At 41.2% G+C, this 24,081-nt stretch overlaps 2 protein-coding genes across 6 annotated transcripts in view; one reads left to right on the plus strand and one right to left on the minus strand.

Moving 5' to 3' along the window:
* Positions 1 to 24,081, plus strand: part of esama (endothelial cell adhesion molecule a) — an 81,931-nt gene that overhangs the window by 49,372 nt on the left and 8,478 nt on the right. For all 3 annotated transcript variants that reach the window (XM_061702926.1, XM_061702924.1, XM_061702925.1), the window contains exon 3: positions 19,645 to 19,796. In XM_061702926.1, coding sequence (XP_061558910.1) covers positions 19,665 to 19,796 — 132 coding nt within the window. In that variant the 5' untranslated portion in view covers positions 19,645 to 19,664. The remainder of the gene's footprint in view (positions 1 to 19,644; positions 19,797 to 24,081) is intronic.
* The window catches only part of fez1 (fasciculation and elongation protein zeta 1 (zygin I)), a 71,042-nt gene continuing 48,004 nt past the window's right edge, over positions 1,044 to 24,081 (minus strand). The window contains exons 10-11 of one of the 3 annotated variants that reach the window (XR_009770224.1): positions 4,065 to 4,444; positions 1,044 to 1,346 (exon numbers count right to left, since the gene is read on the minus strand). Coding sequence is in view for 1 of the 3 variants with exons in the window: in XM_061702929.1 (XP_061558913.1) it covers positions 4,416 to 4,444 (29 nt within the window). In the remaining 2 variants the exon portion in view is untranslated. Of the gene's footprint in view, positions 1,347 to 3,758; positions 4,445 to 24,081 lie in introns of those variants that run through there. The other 2 variants (XR_009770223.1, XM_061702929.1) reach the window with 2 other exon arrangements.

Genomic DNA, 24,081 nt, shown 5'->3' on the forward strand with positions numbered 1-24,081 from the left:
ATGGAATTTTAGGTTAGGTGTTTAAGAAGTTGATCGCAGGAGGGAAGAAGCTGTTGGAATGTCTGCTAGTTCTAGTTTGCATTGATCGGTAGCGCCTACCTGAGGGAAGGAGCTGGAAGAGCTGGTGACCGGGATGCGGAGGTTCCGAGAGGATTATGCACGCTCTTGTCTTAGTTCTGGCAGCGTGCAAGTCCTCAAGGATGGGTAGGGGGGTACAGACAATGCTTTCAGCAGTTTTGATTCTCTGTTGCAGTCAGAGTTTGTCCTTTTTTGTAGCAGCACCAAACCAGACTGTGATGGACGAACACAGGACTGATTCGATGACCGCTGTGTAGAACTGCCTCAGCAGCTCCGGTGGCAGGCCGTGCTTTCTCAGAAGCCGCAGGAAGTACATCCTCTGCTGGGCTACTTCAGGTCCTGAGAGACTGTAATTCCCAGGAACTTGAAGGTCTCGACGGTTGACACAAGGCAGCTGGACAACGTGAGGGGCAGCTGTGGCGAAGGATGCCTCCTGAAGTCCACGATCATCTCTACAGTCTTGAGCGTGTTCAGCTCCAGGTTGTGTCGGCCGCACCACAGCTCCAGCCGCTCCGCTTCCTGTCGATATGCAGACTCGTCACCGTCCTTGATGAGGCCGATGACAGTGGTGTCATCTGCAAACGTCAGGAGTTTGACAGTCGGGTGCGCTGAGGTGCAGTCGTTCATGTAGAGAGAGAAGAGCAGCAGAGAGAGGACACAACCTTGGGGCGCCCCAGTGCCGATGCTGCGCGTGGATGAGGTGGCCTCCCCCAGCCTCACCTGCTGTGTCCTGCCCGTCAGAAAGCTGTAAATCCACTGGCAGATGGCAGGTGAGACGCTGAGCTGGATAAACTTGGATGAAAGGAGTCCCGGGATGATGGTGTTGAACGCTGAGCTGAAGTCCACGAACAGGATCCTTGCGTACGTTCCTACATTGTCGAGGTGTTCTAGGATGAAGTGCAGTCCCATGTTGACTGCATCATCTGCAGACCTGTTCGCTTGGTAGGCAAACTGCAGGGGTCCAGCAGGGGAACTGTGACGTTCTTGAGGTGGTCCAGCATGAGACGTTCAAAGGACTTCATGACCACAGATGTCAAGGCGACAGGCCTGTAGTCATTTAGACCCGAGATTGCAGGTTTCTTGGGGACTGGAATGATGGTGGAGCGTTTCAAACAGGATGGTACTTCGCACAGTTCCAGAGATCTATTGATGATCTGTGTGAAGACTGGAGCGAGCTGGTCCGCGCAGACTTTGAGGCAGGATGGGGACACATGGTCTGGGCCTGCCGCTTTGTTAATCTTTTGTTGTTTGATGATGCGTCTCACTTCCTGTTCATTAAGTACAATATACTTGGATGTCTTACCATGTTAGTTGTACATTACTCATTTACACTTTAATATGCTGTTTGTATGGAAATGTGTGCATAGGCTCAAGATAAACATCCAAACTGTCACCAACATGCAACAACAAAGGGACTGTAAAATTTACATTTTACTTTCCATATAGTAGACAGTTTACAGGGTGAATGTAGCTATTACAGCATAAATCCCAATCTCCAAAAACAGTCGGTGAGCAGGATGTTTAAACATTCCATCAGTGATGTGTATCACCAGGTAAATGGAAAGTTATAAATAAACATAAACACATTATCACACACAAATATCTGCATATAAAATCACAAACACACACACCAGTGAAATTATTGTCCTGCACCCGCTTCATCACCCCACCCTCTTAGTTTAGCCATTTTATGCATTATTTTTCTCTGAGATGGCTGCTGCTCTATTTCTCCTTTATTTATAATGGAAGGAATACAATCACATGGTTATCAGATGATGAGTACTGCCTTGGTTTCCAGCCCTCAAACCTTGGTGCTGTGCGTGTGTGTGTGTTTGTTGTGTGCTTGCATGCCTGTGTGTGTGTTGAGCAGTCCTGCATTGGTCGTGATGGCCAACAAGACAATAATACAATTTTGAAAAGCATCTGAAGTGATCAAGTCACTATAATGGGATTAATTCTGCATCATGTCTCTGTAAGTGAGGAAACAGCAGTGCCATTGTTTGGAAATGTTGGGTCACGAACAAGAGAGCAAGCTTGTTTTAACTCTCAGGGCTACTATGAGAAGATCTAGAAAATGGCCCAAATTTAATTAAAATCCCTGAAGTGTTACATACGGATAGTTATAAAAGCTGCATCGCTGCCAGCTCCTTAGCATGATGTAAAAATACGATTGGGACTGGATTGCTCAACACGCTCAATGCTGCCTTATGATGAAATACCTTTGTTCTGACTGTGTGAAATGTGTTGCTAAAGATGCACTTGAAAAAAGACTCTTTTAGCAGAATTAAGCAGCTTCAAATCAGGATGAACAGTACTCTAATTCATGTTTATTTCATAAATTCAATGTAGTCATGTAGAAATTGCATGGACGTCTTAGCCATTTAAAGGTATATTTTACAATTAAGATGGCTTAATAAAAGCAATAATGATTGTTTAAGTTTTAATTAAAATAAACTGCAATGACAAAACTTGTAACCTGTAACCGAAACTATTTGACACTTTTTCATTGTAATTGTTTGTAAGCTAACCTTTCTATTTCAACTTTGTGTAAATGAGTGGCTGTATACGCATACAAATAAGATTGTGATAATAAGAAAATGAGAAAAGTATGTGCAGTAGGCTTTTCCTACCATCTAAGTTAGATGTTACCAACATCTAAAGAGGGTACTTTGAAATTCAGTACCTTATAGCAATAAAGATAACAATGTCACTAATTATATTTTACACATAACAACGTAGCAGAAATTGGCCATTAATGTTTTTTTTTTCAGATTATATTGATATGCATGACTCATCTTTAAAAAAAAGAGAGAAAGAAAGAAAAGAAAAGCATAAATCAAAATGTGATTACAATTGTGGTCTTACGTTGCAACTTTACACCACAATAGCATTTCGATCACGAAAATTACACTTTTAAAAACTAAAATTTCAAAATGATAATTTCTATTTAAATGCGACCTGTTCAGGGTGTAGTTTGCCTTTCGCCCCAAGTCAGCTTGGATAGGCTCCAGCGACCCTAACCAGGATAAGCGGTGTTGGAAATGGATGGATGAACTGTAAATGCTGGAAAGGCTTGTCTGTGTAAACTTGACATGCACCTTTGTTCAGCCCAGTCATGTGTGACCACTTCTCATACTGCAACCAAAACAACAAAGGAGGGCACACAATTGTTGCTCAATATAGTGGGTTTGATAATGCTTCTCCACCAAATGGTACATTTACTGCACTATTATTGCAAGCCACCGGAGGCGCCCACATCCATCCATCCATTTTCAACACCACTTATCCTGGTTAGGGTCGCAGGACGCTGGAGCCTATCACAGGTGACTTCGGGCAAACACCCTGAACTGGTCACCAGTCAGTCACAGGGCACATTCGCACTCACATTCACACCATCACTGAGTGGGAACTGAACCCACGCTGCCCACACCAAAGTCAGGCGAGTGTACCACGACACCATCAGTGACTCTAAACCCACATTCATATCGATAAAAATATTTTAAATAAATGGTTTGGATAAGCCCCACAAATGCAAGAAGCTGTTATGCTTTCTTGTAATCTTATCATGACATTTCTAAATACCGTAATTTCTCATGTATAATAAGTATAATACACACCCCCAAAATCCCCCTCCCGCAGTTTGATTTAACTTCCCCCTATGTACAGTATAATGTGCACCCCAGAATTGCTTGTATTTATGCTAAAGAAAGTTAAGCATTATCAGTATTTTATTAGTTTTTTCAAATAAATATTTTGCTCGGTGTGCATGTGCTGACAAAATAAAGTTTGTTCATTTCTGAAATGTTTTAATCGGAGACCGTTCATGTGGCTTCCTCACCATTTCTACTCCAGTTCTCATATTAGCAAAGAACAAAGACAGTGATCGACTCAAATCAATTCTCAATGAGTATAACATTTCAATAGTACTGTTAAAAATAGTACAGTCTTACATAGCAATAAACAATTTACCGGTATTCTCTACACACCATCAATCATTGGCTTGGCGGCACGGCTGGAGAAACCCGCAGGATCGTGGAGCGGCCGCCTCTGTCGCCAGTCTGTGGAGAGGTCAGGGTGAAGCTTGGCGGGCTCCGTGGGAGGACATGATAGTGAAAATGTTGTTACCGTATTTTATATCAATTTGTAACTGTCACGATACTGAGGTATCCATTTTAACTGGACCCAGAAGCAAGCGGAGGCTGAGATGTTTGTGGTGAATAGTTTATTGAAAAGGAAGTGTGAATTGGACCTCTGAGGCGTAATGGTGGTCGAGACGGGGAACGTGCGGCAGGCGGTGGCGTGAGCAGATGGATGGCTTTGCAGCATGGTGGAAGAGGTCAGCAAGGCAGGGAACACGGATGGAGTACTGAGGACGAGGAGTAACATGGAAATCAGAATATTGCGAATGAGGCGTAGCTTACGTGAATGTACTAGGCTGGTGTACCACGGTTAAACATTAATACTCTGGCGAGGATTTCCAGGATCTGGCAGGCTTTTATGCAGACAGAGCACAGGTGGAGAGAGGCTTGAGAAGTGACACATGGAACGTCAGATGAATTTTGAGAGATTGTGGAAGTTTTAGCTGAACAGATGTGGGATTGAGGATTTTGGTGATAGGGAAGAGACCAATAAAGCGTAGAGTGAGTTTACGGCATTCGGTTTGGAGTGGGAGGTCACAAGGAAAGCCAAACCGTCTGACCCACTTTCTACTCTTGGTCGGTGGTTGTCCGGCCTAATGGGCCCGACCTGCAGGAGCCATGGCTCTTAATCATTCACTTAGCACACACTCACACCACCCATTGTATATATTTTTGTCACTCATCTCATCTGGGGACATATACATATCAAAGGGTTCCTGGGGGACTGATATGGGATCGGGAGAGTGTGGGTGTTGGACCGGGTTTCAGCACGTCTGTGGCATTGGGTCCCTGCGGCCCCCACTGGATGGCCAGTTGTCAGGGCACCTCGGTGGGGCCGGCGGAATGCCCTGAGTCCCTCGGTGTGGAATGTGTCCCGTCCACCGGGCTGCTCTCGGGTGGACCCCTGGGCCCGATTCCGCCCCTCGGTTGATTGGGTGGGGTCCCCAGCGGTGCGGGCACAACAATTACAGGACACTTCTGTCAGTCTTTATGTATGTAAAACGGTGTCAATTCTGTTGCATGTATCCGCAGGCACAACCCCCTGGGACTCTTTCACTGGGTGTGGGGCCACACACTTATTACGACAAATTACTCGTGAATATGCAAATCGCTTGTGTATCCCCTCACTTATACTCTCGTCCTGTAAATTTTTATAATTTACATAGTTAATCCCACCACACTTCAGTTGTAAAGCCGGGTTCACAACCCTTGCATCTTTCTTCTCCTGTCCTTGTCCTGTTCTATGTAGTCCTGTCCTTCCCACACAGGGTGTAGCACTACAGCCCAATGTAACACTCATATTTAATGTTTAATTGTTGTAGATAATCTAACCGTCATAGGGGAGGGAGAGCTCGGGGAAGTGGTAGACCCGAGAGCGCCGTGGTGAGCCTGGTCTTTGGGTCTAACCTGTTGTTACCGAGTCGGATGGGTTCATCCGGTGCAATGGGGGGTGACGAGGAACAGGAACGACAAGGATAGCTCATGACAGTAACAATAGATTACATATCATATTGGAATGCAAGTACATATTTTTCACTACCATGAGGTAGGTACTGCTATATGTCTATAATAATAATAATAATATACAACTTTTGTTCATTTTCCTCTTACCTATGTATAATACACACATTGACATTTTTAGGGGGAGAATTACGGTACTGGCCTGCCATGCTTAATACAGTGTTAGTCAAGTAAATTGTTTTCATTCTACCTGTGGTGATTTCAAACACCAGAGACAAGGGGCTCTGTTTTCGTGACGAGCGCAAATCCTCTGCAAGGAGGGGGGTTAGACTCGGTTTTGGTAATTTAATGGACCGGTGTAAACCCAGTGCATTTACAAGTGTGACATCTGCGCTGGTCTGGGCGTGTTCACAGCCAACGTCACAATCCTTTCCACTCGAAGCGGGTTATTTAATTCCCTTTTAAAGCAGCCCAAATACTCTGGCATGGAGACCTCCCTATGTGTATGCAGAAGAGGAGGCAGTCATCTGTGCATGACTAGAGCATTAAATGTTAGCAGGTACCCTTTTTATGTAAATACAGTGCAGAATGAGCTGGTGAAAACTGCTGTCGACTTAAATATGTCCGCGACCCTCATGTACAGTACCTACTTCACTTTCATCGCTCGTTTCGATTTTGTGTTGATGAATTTTTAACTGTAGCTCATCCCTACATACCTACTATCTTTGGTGGTCATTAACTTCATATACAGTACATTGCATGTAATTCGGTAAAGAAATTGGAATTTTGTATTTTATGAGTCTCAATGGCACCTTGTATATCATATAAGCCGAACCACTGTGTAATTCTGACAACAAAGTTGCTGATAACATTCTCATGGGAAGTGACCAACCCACTCCACCCATCTCTTAGTTTACCAAAAAATGGCACCATCAAAATCTTCAAATAATCCCTTATCTCCAGTTAGGCCTCATAGAAGTAAACAGGCTCAATCAGAAGTGGCTCTTGTAATCATGAGCTTTGCGCATAAAGAAACACATGTGCACACCCAGACTTTCATCAAGGGAAATAACACTTTATGTTATGCCTCCATTGCTACAAAAGGGAGCACTGAGCAACTCGTGTACAACACACACTTGACTCTGAAGTTAATTCACTCAAGAGAGGAATGCAATGACAGTTTAATCTCATTCTCAGCGCTGATGTGCCGCTTCATGTCCTCTCCCAACAATTTTAGTGTCCCCATTACCAACACACAGTGTACAACTGCATTCAATTTACCAACCATTACTGTTGTTAATTTAAGGATCGTCTTTTTATATATTAGTTTTTCAAAGAGGTTTTACAACCAATGTTGCAGACAAAAATGTACATGCATGCAAGCAGAGAATGCATTTTGTGTTCATCCTGTACACATGGGAAAAGCACTAATAAACACAAGTACTAAAAACATGTGCAGTGCAGTGTTCCCTTGCCACTTCGCGCTTCAGGTTTTGTGGCTTCAGTGCTTTGCGGGTTTTTCCAAAATATTCATAAAAAATAAATGAATAAATAAAAATACAGCCATATCGGCAGCCATATTGCGGAAAGACACGTTGTTTCATGTTGATGCGTGCGAGAGAAGGTTTCCCTGCATGCCAAACAAAGAGATGAGTTGACGCAGAGGCTTTGTACATGACTGTACTGTATGGGCACTCATGCAAGGCCCGTGATTGGTTCCTGGCGCGACATCGACCAATGAGAGCATGAGTGGATTTATCCCGTGAGCTGATTGGCTGCGCATCATCGCAGCCTCACACAGCATCTTCCCTTGTTGTGTCTCGCCAGTCTCGTGTTCGTAATAATTTTTTTTGTTTAAGCGATATTTTTTTTGATTAGTTAAGCAAGCCCTTACAATGCTGCCGAAGCGCTGTGCCCCTGCGAAAGCTTCCTACGGGGCGCCCAAGATGAAGAAGATGATGACCATCAGCGAAAAAGTGAAACTTTTAGATTTGATCAAAGAGGGCAGAAGTTATGCATCTGTGGCACGCCATTATGGCGTGAATGAAACTACAGTGCGGTACATCAAGAAAGAGGAAGCAAACATCCGCCAAACTGATTCAATAACCTTCAATAAGGAAGCGAAACGTGTGGTAACTCTGCGTTATAAGAGAATTGTGAAAATGGAAGCTGCATTGGCATTGTGTATTCCTGATTGCAGGGAAAAGACAGTGAGTTTGGACACTAATATTATCAGGACAAAGTAAATGTTAATTACTGTATAAGGTTTTATAATTAAAGATTTAAGTAAATATGTGTACTGTTGTTATCTTTGTCGCAAATATGTAAAGTATAAATACTGTTAACATATTTTAAACATTCTGTTACCCACATACACAGCCACGAAAATTCCTAGGGGGGGCAAATCCTACTCCGCAGTTTTTCACCTTTCGCGGGGGGTTCTGGTCCCCATTAACCGTGAAAAACGAGGGAACACTGTACATAAAGTCTATACAAATACAGTACAGTATATAAATAAGGAGCGTGTCAGAATAGTCCTTCCTATTTTCACATTCATTCTTTATATAGCCCATTTGCCGGTCGAGTCAAAATAAAACTTTAGTTTTGCTTTTACTTTGAATGATTATTTTCAGTTTATGTTTCCTTCTGCATATTGCAATTGTCCATGTAATGATGTGTTGACAGTACCTTGGGACTGATACGAGCTTGTTTGTACAACCCCAATTCCAATGAAGTTGGGACGTTGTGTTAACCATAAATAAAAACAGAATACAATGATTTGCAAATCATGTTCAACCTATATTTAATTGAACACACTACAAAGACAAGATATTTAATGTTCAAACTGATTAAGTTTATTGTTTTTAGCAAATGATCATTAACTTCGAATTTTATGGCTGCAACACGTTCCAAAAAAGCTGGGACAGGTGGCAAAAAAGACTGAGAAAGTTGAGGAATGCTCATCAAACACCTGTTTTGAACATCCCACAGGTGAACAGGCTAATTGGGAACAGGCGGGTGCCATGATTGGGTATAAAAGGAGCTTCCCTGAATTGCTCAGTCATTCACAAGCAAAGATGGGGCGAGATTCACTTCTTTGTGAACAAGTGCGTGAGAAAATAGTCAAACAGTTTAAGGACAATGTTCCTCAACGTACAATTGCAAGGAATTTAGGAATTTCATCATCTACGGTCCATAATATCAACAAAAGGTTCAGAGAATCTGGAGAAATCACTGCATGTAAGCGGCAAGGCCGAAATCCAACATTGAATGCCGTTGACCTTCGATCCCTCAGGCGGCACTGCATCAAAAACCGACATCAATGTGTAAAGGATATCACCACATGGGCTCAGCAACACTTCAGAAAACCAATGTCAGTAAATACAGTTCGACGCTACATCCGTAATTGCAACTTGAAACTCTACAATGCAAAGCAAAAGCCATTTATCAACAATAGCTAGAAACACCGCTGGCTTCTCTGGGCCCGAGCTCATCTAAGATAGACTGATGCAAAGTGGAAAAGTGTTTTGTGGTCCGACGAGTCCACATTTCAAATTGTTTTTGGAAATTGTGGACGTCGTGTCCTCCGGGCCAGAGGAAAAGAACCATCCGGACTGTTATGGACGCAAAGTTCAAAAGCCAATATCTGTGATGGTATGGGGCTGTGTTAGTGCCAATGGCACGGGTAACTTACACATCTGTGAAGGCACCATTAATGCTGAAAGGTACATCCAGGTTTTGGAGAAACATATGCTGCCATCCAAGCAAAGTCTTTTTCATGGACGCCCCTGCTTATTTCAGCAAGACAATGCCAAACCACAATCTGGATGTGGTACAAGAGCGTGGCTTCGTAGTAAAAGAGTGCGGGTACTAGTCTGGAGTCGGGTACTTGTCTAGAGTCCAGACCTGTCTCCCATTGAAAATGCGTGGCGCATTGTGAAGCGTAAAATATGACAACGGAGACCCCGGACTGTTGAACAGCTGAAGCTGTACATCAAGCAAGAATGGGAAAGAATCCACCTACAAAGCTTCAATAATTAGTGTCCTCAGTTCCCAAACGTTTATTGAATGTTGTTAAAAGAAAAGGCTATGTAAAACATGATCCTGCACCCAGCTTTTTTGGAACGTGTTGCAGCCATAAAATTCTAAGTGAATGATTATTTGATAAAAACAATAAAGTTTATTAGTTTGAACATTAAATATCTTGTCTTTGTACTGTATTCAATTAAATATAGGTCGAACATGATTTGCAAATCATTGTATTCTGTTTTTATTTATGTTTAACAAAACGTCCCAACTTCATTGGAATTGGGGTTGTATATGGGCATAGGTACAGTGCTTTATACATTATAGGGGCAGTCCCGTGTAAGTGAGTGTGAGCAAGAGCAGTATTTCCCCAAAATGACTTGTTTGGTGCCCTCATTTGAGCTGTTGTCTGTCTGAGAAAACCTCGGCCACATTTGCGCTCATATCATCCCCGCGCTCCCAAGTTCATAGTCCCCCACTAGGAATAGCCAATACATGATAGGCGTTGGTGCGCAAAATGACAGCACACGTCAAAAAAAATATTGAAATTATTATTATTATTTTTTTTAAACAAGTTAGGGCATAGTGTTTTAGTCCTGGTCTTTGAAACGATGCAAAACGTACTTTTATTTACAAATGTTTTTGCAAATGTTGATTAAATGATATATTGTTATATGACTGCCTATTCTTTTGTTAAAGATTTATATTTGCTAATTGTAAAAGCCCATACCTACCCCAGTAGCAGTTGACCAAAACAGTGCAATTTACCGCTAAACATACTGTAAGACGTAAAATTAATAAAGAATACGAAAAATTAAACCTAAGGTCTTCCAAGACGTTTTAAAGCTCATTTCAGATTCCCGAATGTTCAATGTAAAAAGTACAATTTTGATTTGATTTGAGCTCATGACTCTTTTATGCTGCAGTACTCTACCTCCTGCTGCTAAACAACCACTGTCAGTTATAATTTATTGAGTTACACCAAAACAGTCCATCTCTCATGTCTATGTCACTGCTTTGCTATTTACTTTTTATGTACTGGCAACAATGTTTGTGTCACATAAAATTTCCAACAGATTGTCTAACTAGAAGATGTTCTAACAGTAGTTTAGTATGATTTCACAATAAGTCATTCACTGAAAGGCACTCAGTAAAAAACAGGCATTATGAGTAACCAAAACCTCCTAGCCCAAAATGAGAAGAAGAAGAAGAAGAAGAATCACCTTTTATTGTCATGAACATGCATGCACCCAAAATTTGTTCTCTGGATTTAACCCATCACAGTGAACACATACACATGTGAGTGGAACACACTGGAGCAGGGGACAGCTGAAGCACCCAGGGAGCATTTGGGGACCACCCGGGATAGCAGCCAGAGAGCACCCGGGGTAGCAGTGTCTTGCTCAAGGACACCACACCCATGAGTCTGGGGGATGTTGGTGGATGGTCCAGTCGAGGTCTTGAACCTAGGTCCCCCACGGTGGTTGGCAATGATCTTAACCATTGGGCCACAGCTGCCCAAATGCTTGCAAATTATGACAAAAATGTATCTTCAATATATTGTGCTGTTGCATGTATTGACTATAAATTGTTAGTTACTTAAAAGGTTGAATCTGAGGGACGTAAGGCTTGGAAATATTTTTTGCTCAAACAAAAGGCAGCTTCTTCCCCAAAAGGTCTTGTTGTATGGTCGTGGACTATGTATAACCGCACCAAGATTATCTGAGAAGAGCCTCCTGGACACCTGCTGCAACAACCGCTTTGCATAACCAAATCATTTCTACACCAACTATCAGAAACCGTCTCAGGGAACCTCCTCGTCATCCTCATGAGGTCTACACCTGACTGCAGTTCGTCGTAACCGACATGAGTGGGCACACATGCGCACATTCAATGCCATGTGTCACTTTGGAGTAGTGTTCTCGTCACGGATCAATCCTGGTTTTCACTGTACACGGCAGAAGGCATACAGCATACCGTAATTTCTGGTGTATTATGCTAATTTCCCCCACAAAGAAATGGTCAAAAGTCAATAGTGCGCATTATACATAGGTATAGAGGCAAATGGACAAAACCTTTACATTTAATAAATGTATGCCGCCATCCAGTGGTTATGAAAAAGCTGTACACTTTCATTCCAAAATGCCACCACTGGTTATAAAAAAAGGGTGGCCTACACTTTCATTCCAATATGACAGGGGTATGTATGACTGCATATATGTACAGTTGTGCTCATAAATTTACATACCCTGGCATAATTTGTGAAATATTGTTTCTTTTAAATATGACTGATGACTGAACAACAACCATCATTAATTTCTTCATGGTAATGTTTTGTTTAATGACAATGCTTTTCTGAAATGCTTGACCGTTTAATTTGAATCCCATTAAAATTAAATTAAATGTGTTTCGCCTAGTCCTTCATGTTTTCTTTAAAGAATTGTACCTGTCTTACAAATTCTGCCTGTGTAATCAAACATACGAGCACAACTGTGTGTTTTCTAATTTACTAAAAAAATGTTGGGCTGTGAAGTTGAAATTAAGAGCAAGTTAATTTAAAAAAGGGTTACGTGTTCAAATAAAGGGCTTAACTTCAGAATAATTCTTTGAAAAAAAATTAACAAAATACAGTTAAAACTTCAAGTTTTGATCATATGGGCAGAAGCAAAATCATGCATTGCAAAAAGGCTTTATACATAGGTCGAAGGGGTTTCCAGAATTTTGAGGTCAACTTTGGGGGTGCGTATTATACATGGGTGCACATTATACACGAGAAATTACGGTCGGTGTTGTCAGGGTGTGTGGTTTGCTGATGTCAATGTTGTGGATCAAGTTGCCTCTGGTGGCTGTACGGACAGACGTACGTTATAAACAAGGTGACAAAGACAGGTGCTACACACCAAGCGACACTGCTGAGCCCGAATGAACTTTTGTGCAGTGTGCAGGATTCGGCAACTAGTTTTCATTAGTGGACATTCATTTAATATTTGGGAGAGCACCGCAAGTGCAAAATAAAATTTTAGGTGATAGAATTTTAAATGTTAGTGGAATAGGCAAACAAACACGGCGGAAGACAAACATATTACTGAGCTCCAGCAAATAAATAATTCACTCGGATAATTTTGGGCAATCCAACAACCACATAAAAGCCAATTTTTGCTTGATTTAACTTGTACCGAGTGCATGGAAATTTGATGCATCTGCCAATCCTGCATTTAAAACTTGGGACAGCACACCCGGAAAACTGCTTTGGGAGAGGCCAGCACCAATAGTCACCATGCATTGATATGACCCAGATGCATGGAAATGCAGAGTTGAAAAAACATCTTGTCATATGTCATGACTCCTTTTTGTGACTGGGGCCAAGTCAAACCTATAGTCAGATCATTCAGAAGCTCCAAAATTTGCTAATTGGACAATCATTGCGATGTTTGTTTTCGCCGAAGGAATTTGTCTCCGGTAGTTGGAGCCGTTCTATTACGACAACAGACAGTCAATTGACAGAGAACACTTTGGAGACAGAAATACATTGACAAAAAAAAAAAACAGTCACTGAGCAATAAAGGGTTGCTTGTTGTCTGGTAATGCCGGTACATTTTATTTTTTATTTTTTTTGACAATTGTGCAAAAAGATGCAGAGTCCTCTAGCACTTAGAGCAGTTCGGATGACTAATATTGCAAAAGTCCGGTGCAATGACCATTGTGCAAAGGGCGCCGAGACTTCTGTTATTACGATTATATAAAGACAAGAGTGTAATTGGTTTTACCGAGTAGTTAGGATCATTTATGCACTTGTATTTGCAGAGTATGAAGGGCAGCACGTAAATTGTGCCACTCAAACGATTTTTATGAGGCTTTTTATGTCTTTACCGTTATGGACTTATGTCCGTTATGAAAAGAAGTGTATTCCAATGGGCCACCACCGTTTGCTTTTTCAATAAATATTTTGGCTTTACTGTGAACAGTGATTCCAGTAATGCGTTAGTAAAAAAAACAAAATAAAAATGCAGTCCGGGGATGTCATAAGTAATCATGTTAATTTTTATCTCAGAGTAGGCAGATTACAGTTACTCTGCCAATATTTTTTTTTTGTTTATGAGTCCCAGAGCTGAATGTGCTTTGGATTTTAAAATATGCTATTACTGCTTAGACAAATATAGATATTTTTCATGAACAAACTACAGTGCTTGGGAACATGAGGCAAGTCAATAACCAAGACAAGGAAAGAAAGAGAGGAAATATTTATAAACGGACCCGTCTGGGGCAATGACGTCACATGACGTATTGCACGTTTTCAGCACATAGTCAACTCACGTGTACCCAACCAGCCAGCGCCGCAAACACAATGGACGGGGACGAGGGATTGGCATAGTCAAGCTGGAAATACAGTTACTCCTTAGAGTTTCTCTAAAGAGGACAATACTAAGATTCCTTGTACACGATGTACACGCACACACACACTCATGCACACACTCGCAGTTGCCTTCATAAACCCCCACACAATTGGCAGGGTTGCTATCCTCTGTGTCTGTCTGTCTGTCTATCTATCTATCTATCTATCTATCTATTAGTTATGAGTCTTTAAAGTGTACTGAGAATGGTGTGCTTGTTTACATTTACTGTAGGTTTCTATTTGGCATGTCAAGTCTGCACTAATTTCCTCAAAATGGATGGATGGTTCATGTTGATGACATCATTGTGTAACTTGTGTGGCGTACATTACCAAGTAATGGGTACGGTAAAGCTAATGCTTTTTTTCTAATGTCGTTTTTGTTCTGTGGATAAGTGCTGCTGAGTGCAGCTGCTGAAAGTAACTAAAAAGTTACTTTTTTTCTAACTGAGTTACTTTTTAAATTAAGTAATCAGTAAAGTAACTAAGTTACTTTTAAGCTCAAATAATCAGTAAAGTAACTTTTTCAAGGTAACTGTGGCAACACTGACTGAATGCCTAAAATTTTAAATCAATATTTTTTTTTTAAAATAGGAATTTTAAGTGTGGCTGTTTCAGCATGGGAGACATTTACCCAAATAAAACCACGGCGGCATAAGAAAAAATCCATCCATCCATCCATTTTCTGATCCGCTTCTCCTCACTAGGGTCGCGGGCGTGCTGGAGCCTATCCCAGCTGTCATCGGGCAGGAGGCGGGGTACACCCTGAACTGGTTGCCAGCCAATCGCAGATAAGAAAAAATGCTAAATTAGAATTTCTTTTTTTACAAGTGCCTTTAACGTTATTGATCAAATTATAGTGTTTTAGTTATCCATCCATTTTCTTTACCGCTTATCCTCACAAGGGTCGCGGGCGTGCTGGAGCCTATCCCATCTATCTTCGGGCGAGAGGAGGGGTACGCCCTGAACTGGTCGCCAGCCAATCCCAGGGCACATATAAACAAACAACCATTCACACTCACATTCAGACCTAAGGGCAATTTAGAGTCTTCAATCAACCTACCGTACATGTTTCTGGGAAGTGGGAGGAAACCAGAGTGCCCGGAGAAAACCCACCCAGGCACGGGGAGAACATGCAAACACCACACAGGCGGGGCGAGCATTTGAACCCCAGCCCTCAGAACTGTGAGGCAGACGTGCTAACCAGTCGTTCACCGTGCCGCCTGTTTTAGTTATAGTTCATTTAATCTTCAATTAACCTAACATACACGGTAGCAAAAGCTTTTGTTCTATGTGGTCTATATTGTACACTCGCATATCACTTAATTAATGCAATTATCTAGGGAATTAAGCCTACACATTCACTCTCTACTGACACTGATCTGCTTCATTTATCTCCACAGTGGCAGGGGAACTGATAGCTACACCTACACCTACTCACTTCAGATCTCTTTCCATGGGGCATTGTTTCAATTCTATTCACTTGGCCTTCATAAAGCTACATAAGGCAGCAATTCACATATCAATGGCACCCAATTTTCCTTATACAGAAGAATTATACAAACATATATATATACAATAATAATTGGGGCTGCACAATATATCTTTTGGGCATTGTCATCGTAATGTACGTGTGCACAATAGTCACATCACAGGGTACTGCGCAATGTTGGTGTATTGATATGCAGTCAATCAACTGTAATAATAATAAATGACCAGCAGAGGGACCTGGTTGGACATGCTAATAAGATTCACACCGATGTTACAGTAAATTATAACCAGATGTGTGTAGTAACTAGATTTTATTTTTTTCTGATGGGCTTTCTGATGATCTGCCAATAATTAGCATTTTATGCTGATCGGCTTTCATGTCATAATTCGCCGATCCGATCAATGACGTCATAGATTGACACCGCAAAAGACATTTACTTCGCATTGCCGTCGTGTACAGTTTCTTTTATGATCACTGGGCTTTATCTTGTCAAATCAAACTCGACTGGATACACTCGTTACCATGGCCACACAACAACAATGGATCACGCCGGGTGTGTTGGTCAAAAAAGAATAAAATGGGGAAAAACATGTGGTGGTGGTCAACCGGTGCTCGGGAGAGGACGTTCATTCAAGGGTCCCCATTTTGTCCTTATAATACAGTCAGCCCGATCCACTGTGCCCTGGGATTGGCTGGCGACCAGTTCAGGGCGTACCCCTCCTCTCGCCCGAAGATAGCTGGGATAGGCTCCAGCACGCCCGCGACCCTAGTGAGGAGAAGCGGCTCAGAAAATGGATGGATGGATGGAAGTCTGGTCAACAAAACAGCTTCTTCATTCAATCATTTCAGTGAATAAAGCAAATTCTTTAAGGCCCTGTGCATGTGCTGTTGGTTTTCGGCGCCTAAACATTTGTGGCAGGTGTGTGTGGACTCCCATTGAACATGTGTTCAGCCGCATACCATTTATAAGAGGGAGTGCATCCTTTTGCAACAAGATTTATTTTTTATTTTATCCATCCATCCATTGCCAATACCGCTTATCCTGTTCAGGGTCAATTATGTTTTTATTTTATTTGTTTAACCTCTATTTAACAAGGCAAAAGACCAGTTGAGACAGAACATCTCTTTCCAGTGGTGTCCTGGCTAAGAAGACAGCAAGTTAAACAAGTCCAAGTCAATCGCATACAATATTATAGCAGATGTTTATTTTCACCTCCCCTCTCAAAAAGATGAAATAAATAATATAATATATCAATTCAGTTGTAAAAAATTCTAGGTCACATTAATGGTGAAAAAAATTATAAAATGATTTATTTTGGTCCAAATTCTTTACATAAAAAACCTGGCATTTGAACAGGGATGTGTAGATGGTTGGTTGGGGATGGTTTTGATGGGATGGTTTTTATATCCACTGTTGCCTTGTTCCTGTTTTTTAAATCTCTGCCTGGTGATCCTATTGTGCCATTTAACAAGTGAAAACGAAATAGTATACAGCCATTTGTTGGAGCAAAATGTAGCTCTATTTGTTATTTTACAAAGATTGTATTCAGTCGTTTGTTATTTTATAAAGATATGCAATATCTGAATTTGCACATTCATACTGGGATAGGCTCCAGCACACCCGCGACGCTGGTGAGGATAAGCGGTACGGAAAATGGATGGATAGTGATGTTTTATTTAGTTATTTGTATTTGACGATTATGCTCTGATTTAAGTTACTCAACAGTTACTTGGTACTTGAGTAGTTTTTTTTTCTGACTACTCTCTTACTATTACTCAAGTAGTTATTTGGAGGGTTACATTTTACTTTTACCTGAGTCATATTATTCTAAAGTACCAGTGCTGTTACTTGAGTGCAATATTTGGCTCCTCTACCAACCTCTGATTATAACCCATCAAACAACACACACAGAGCAGCCCCGAGTGATGTAATTATTTGTTTTGTATTATTCCTATTAATGAGGACACGGGAAACAATTACATGCCTGCATTTACTGTATCGCTCTTCAGAATGGGTCCAACGAATACATGCCACAACAGATTACATTTTGGGGGAGGGTGGAACATTATTGAAGGGACAAACTTCAGGTGTACACAGTAATGTGTTTTTCTTAAACTAAACCACTCAAATATAGAAATACTAATGCATATGTTAAAACAATGGTGTAAAATAACAGATTGATTAAAAAATAATGAATAGTGTTTTCAATGTGCTAATGACTCTATACTGGGGCATAAGAAGAAATTATTTGAACTAACTAAATTAATTTTGTCTGGCTGGACTATTGTTCAATACTACAGTGCATTTAAATACACGTAGACTTCATACAAATGATGATGATGATAATTTTGTGCTCTACTGAGCATAGTTTTTCTAGAGAGGGAAAAAGAGAAATGTGTGCTGGTTTTTACGTTACATGTACATTATGTTAAAAGCCCTTTTAGATTTGGGTTTGCAATTACAAATTATTGCAGCATTTGTTCATATCAAACTATTCTTAGCTTTTGCCTCTTTCATTGCATTGATACAGGCTAATAAAGTATGCTTGGTGCACGCTCATGCATGAAGATGATGAAATATTACTTTTTTTTTTTGCAGTGCAGTGTAGGATGATGAGTGTTGATGTTATTAACCAGATTCCCATCTATTGCATTAGTCATCACACCTTGTCAATCACACTGGTAAATGCATGAAAACACCCACCTATCAACACTCAGATAACTATGACCTTATTATTACAATTTTGTTGTCATGCTTGCTTGTGGAGCCTGATGATCTAAAATGAAAACATAAATAAAGACAAAGAAGAATTGTAGAGGAGAGTTAGGAAGCAATTCAATACGCATGTGAACTTTATTTAGTTTTTATGATTGTTTTATGATTACTAAAATAAAGACGTTATAGGGGTGTACATTTTCTATTGACTAACACCACAATCAAAATCCCTGGAAAAGTAGAAGTATAGACACCACAATCTTGAATATAGTATGTGCTACACAGCTAGCTGATAACAGATACCCTCAAACCTTTGAATCTGATATGCATTCTGTATTTATTTTATTACATTCATTACTTTCAGTTGAGTGAGGAGCACTTGTGTGTGGCTCTGTGCTGCCCCTCTCTGGCCATAGATTTACAGTGCAGCCTCGTACATGTGCGCTTGAATTGGGTCAAATGACCTTGTCTCAGGTTTTCTGCGGTTACTCCAATTTCCTCCCAGGCTCCCACATTCCCAAAATGTGCTTCAACCCAAAAGAGAACAAGCGGTATTTAAAATGGATTTATGGATTGACTTTATCATAATGTATTTTTTTCCATTCTGTTCAGCCTTTCCCCCCATATTAGCATTGCATTTGATTTAATAATGTAATTCAAACCAAGTTTAAATAATTACAGATATCTGTAGTTTACCATCAGACAGTCCTGTGTTCATCAGTATGGCGATTTTAAGTAATTTAGCCATATAGAATATCTCTATGCTTCCTTCATTTCAACATACTTGCAGTGCTCAACCTAATTGTGTACGTCCCAACAGTTTCATTTTAGAATACATATTTCCTTGGGCATACTCCAGTATAAAAACTATAAAATATGATTGTGAATCAGATTTGTCCATTTGCATGTAAAAACATGTAATCCTTCTTAGACATTATCATAATTCAATGTTGCAATATTACAAAAACTGAAAGTCTAGCAAAGCAAAATTTTAGATTTAAACATGCAAATTCACAGCAAGTCAATTGCAGCTTCATCTAATCAGCATCAAAATTCTGAAAACGGCTCTCGTATTCTATGATGAATCCATAAAAAACTTTACTTTTTAAGGTGGTTTAGTCGTATATGATGAGCACTTTATTTTGAAATATAGAAACTATTACTTTTCTTATTACTGGTATTATTGTTTTAATATATACATCTGTTTTTTCTGCATTTTCACTTAAATTCAAATAAAAAAATATTTAACTGAATATGCCTTTGCAGTAGGTCAGTATGAGCAAAGGAAAAATCAGGAGAGGACTTCACTCATTTTCTCTCATTTCCCTCCCTGTGCATCCAGGCATTTGGGCAGAGATTCTGATGCCCCAAACCCATTTTGATGTATTGAAGGGTCAGATGGTGGTTCTGAAGGCTTCATACAACACAGTCCCTGGTAGCGACCTGAGCACAAACACCATCCTCTGGAACCTTGTCTCCAACAACACTCAGCTGGTAAGAAATTAATTGGTCATGAGTTTTGACCATAAACATATTTAGGCTATATTTGTAGGTAACCTCAAATATACGCATCACGATCTTGGCTTCAAATTATTTTAACTTTTCATCTATAGCAATACCTGATCATGAATTACTAAATAAGCTCATGTTTGTATTCTGTTTGTGCCAAATCCCAGTGCGATATAAGAATGGAACCTCTCAAGTGACATGATTTGTTTTTTAAAAAGTGAGATGCGGGAGCTGCCATTCAAGTTAAGACAGTTTTAATATAAACACACTGTATTTCCTTTATTTGCGCATGGCAGTTAAGAATGTTTTTCCCTTTACAATTATTAAAGGTTGTATAACAGCACGGTGGACGACTGGTTAGCACATCTGCCTCACAGTTCTGAGGACTGGGGTTCAAATGCCAGCCCCGCCTTTGTGGCATTTGCATGTTCTCCCCGTGCCTGCGTGGGTTTTCTCCGGGTACTCCGCTTTCCTCCCACATCCCAATAACATGCGTGGTAGGTTGATTGTAGACTCTAAATTGCCCGTAGGTGTGAATGTGAGTGTAAATAGTTGTTTGTATGTGCCCTGCGATTGTCTGGCGACCAGTTCAGGGTGTACCCCGCCTCTCGCTCGAAAATAGCTGGTATATGCTTCAGCACACCCATGACCCTCGTGAGGATAAGCGGTACGGAAGATGAATGTACTGTATAACTGTGACAGTTTAACCTGCAAACAGATATTTAGAAACCCAAAAAAATCAGATGACAACTCAAATGCCAAAATGTACTATTTTGTCTAGAAGTCTCACTATATAATTACGTTTATATAAAACAATGTGGATTGTGCATGATTTTACAGGATGATGTTATTGTGCCGTTAATAAGGTTAAAGAAGGTTGCATAACTGAGCAAAACAACACCCCTTCGCACAGTGACATTTTTTTGTCACACATTATCTTTAGAATCTGGCATTACCTTTGTTTACCCCCCACCATGACATTATCATGCTGACCAGATGGGAATTTCAAATAGGAATCACATACAAAAGAGAAATGTGGCGAAAAGCGAGCTCATGAAAGCTTTTCGCAGGAAAAGGGTGTTTCATCCAAGGGTGACAGGAAAAAAAATCTATGAAAAAAACGAGGGGCAAACTGTGGCTGTAGTTGTGATTCTGACTTTGGCAGAACAGTATGGTATGGGAAATTGTGATTTCAGTGAATATCATTAAGATTTCAAACAAATTAAGCATGTTACAAAATTATGTTATACCAGCACGTCCTCCAAGAGATTATCATTGTTCTGTGGTTTAAAATAAAAAGTTGCAAGCACAGCACACTGACAGTAAGACCTACGTAATTTGAGAGGTGTGGTAACTGGACCACTAGATGATGAAAGACGGTGAACTGGGATTGCCATGCCAATGACAGAGAAACGCCATTTTAAGATGAGTATACTGCATATAGTGGGCTATATAGTGTAAAATAAACATAAACAATAATACATTAATTACATATCATTCTAAAGAACTTGAAGTAGTCAAAACTTTAGGAAATATTTATTTCTGCCACTATGCGTTTGAGAAAGAGTCACTTTAGTCCTTCGTACTTGGTATTCTTCATTCTAGTCTTTAGCGGGGTAGAAGAGGAGAACTATTTCTGTTTAACTTAATAGTTTCCTTGCAATTTATTCTTCTTATAAATATATTTTAAACTGTACACTGTGAGTTGTGCTTGCTGGAATCGTATTATTTTATTATGAAGTTCAGTTTCCAAGTACTTAATGCAGCCCTATGGGGGGCACAAGTCAGTGCAAACTGTAGGCCGGTCCCAAGCCTGGATAAATGCAGAGGGTTGCCTCAGGAAGGGCTTAAAACCCTGCCAAACAAATATGAGCGTTCATCCAAAGAATTCCATACCGGATCGGTCGTGGCCCGGGTTAACAACGTCCGCCACCGGCGCCGTCAACCTGCGGGGCGCCGTTGGAAATTCAGCTACTGTGGGTCGAAGTCAAAAAAGAAGAAGAGGTGGAAAGCGGGTTCTTCGGCAGAAAGAGAAGAGGAAAGCACAGAGCCTAGAACTGAATGTGGGGACGATGACGGGAAAATCTCGGGAGTTGGTTGTCATGATGATTAGGAGAAAGGTTGATATATTGTGTGTCCAGGAGACCAGGTGGAAAGGGAGTAAGGCTAGAAGTTTAGGGGCAGGGTTTAAATTATTTTACCATGGTGTAGATGGGAAGAGAAATGGAGTCGGGGTTATTTTAAAAGAAGAGTTGGCTAAGAATGTGTGTGAAAAGAGTATCAGATCGAGTGATGAGGCTGAAATTTGAAATTGAGGGTGTTTTGTGTAATGTGATTAGTGGCTATGCCCCACAAGTAGGATGTGACCTAGAGGTGAAAGAGAAATTCTGGAAGGAGCTAGACAAAGTAGTTCTGAGCATCCCAGACAGAGAGAGAATCGTAAATTGGTGCAGATTGTAATGGACATGTTGGTGAAGGTAATAGGGGTGATGAATAAGTGATGTCTAAGTACGGCATCCAGGAAATGAACTTGGAGGGACAGATGGTGTTGGACTTTGCAACAAGGATACAAATGGCTGGAGTGAACACTTTTTCCAGAAGAGGCACGAATATAGGGTGACCTACAAGAGCGGATGTAGAAACACGCAGGTGGATTACATCTTGTGCAGACAATGTAATCTGAAGGAGGTTACCGACTGTAAGGTAGTGGTCAGGGAGAGTGTGGCAAGACAGCATAGGATGGTGGTGTGTAAGATGACTCTGGTGGTGGGGAGGAAGATTATGAAGACAAAGGCAGAGAAGAGAACCATGTGGTGGAAGCTGAGAAAGGACGAGTGTTGTGCAACTTTTCGGGAAGAGGTGAGACAGGCTCTCGGTGGACGGGAGGAGCTTCCAGAAGACTGGACCACTGCAGCCAAGGTGATCAGAGAGGCAGGCAGGAGAGTAATTGGTGTATCTTATAACAAGGAAAGGAGAGGAGACTTGGTGGTGGAACCTCACAGTACAGGAAATCATACAAGGAAAAAGGTTAGCTAAGAAGAAGTGGGACACTGAGAGGACCGAGGAGAGGCGAAAGGAATACATTGAGATGCGACACAGGGCAAAGGTAGAGGTGGCAAAGGCCAAACAAGATGCATATGACGACATGTATGGCAGGTTGGACACTAAAGAAGGAGAAAATGATCTATACAGGCTGGTCCGACAGAGGGATAGAGATGGGAAGGATGTGCAGCAGGTTAGGGTGATTAAGGATAGAGATGGAAATATGTTGACTGGTGCCAGCAGTGTGCTAGCTAGATGGAAAGAATACTTTGAGGAGTTGATGAATGAGGAAAATGAGAGAGAAGGGAGAGTAGAAGAGGCAAGTGTGGTGGACCAGGAAGTGGCAATGATTAGTAAGGGGGAAGTTAGAAAGGCATTAAAGAGGATGAAAAATGGAAAGGCAGTTGGTCCTGATGACATTCCTGTGGAGGTATGGAAGCATCCAGGAGAGGTGGCTGTGGAATTTTTGACCAGCTTGTTCAATCGAATTCTAGTGCGTGAGGAGATACCTGAGGAATGGAGGAAAAGTGTACTGGTGCCCATTTTTAAGAACAAAGGTGCTGTGCAGAGCTGTGGGGACTATAGGGGAATAAAGTTGATGAGCCACACAATGAAGTTATGGGAAAGAGTAGTGGAGGCTAGACTCAGGACAGAAGTGAGTATTTGCGAGCAAAAGTATGGTTTCATGCCTAGAAAGAGTACCACAGATGCATTATTTGCCTTGAGGATGTTGATGAAAAAGTACAGAGAAGGTCAGAAGGAGCTACATTGTGTCTACGTAGATCTAGAGAATGCCTATGACAGAGTACCCAGGGAGGAACTGTGGTACTGCATGCAAAAGTCTGGAGTGGCATGCCACTCCAAAGTCTGGAGTGGCATGTACGAGGGCAGCAGAACAGCGATGAGGTGTGCTGTCGGTGTGACAGACGAATTTAAGGTGGACGTGGGACTGCATCAGGGATCAGCCCTGAGCCCCTTCCTTTTTGCAGTGGTGATGGATAGGCTAACAGTCTAACATTGTGATCTGCAGTGAAAGCAGGGAGCAGCTGGAGGAACAGTTAGAAAGATGGAGGCATGCACTGGAAAGCAGAGGAATGAAGATTAGCCGAAGTAAAACAGAATATATGTGCATGAATGAGAGGGGTGGTGGGGGAAGAATGAGGCTACAGGGAGAAGAGAGAGCAAGGGTGGAGGACTTTAAATACTTGGGGTCAACCGTCCAGATCAA

This window comes from Phycodurus eques, chromosome 17 (assembly GCF_024500275.1).
Source record: "Phycodurus eques isolate BA_2022a chromosome 17, UOR_Pequ_1.1, whole genome shotgun sequence".
In the NCBI taxonomy this organism is placed as follows: domain Eukaryota; kingdom Metazoa; phylum Chordata; class Actinopteri; order Syngnathiformes; family Syngnathidae; genus Phycodurus; species Phycodurus eques.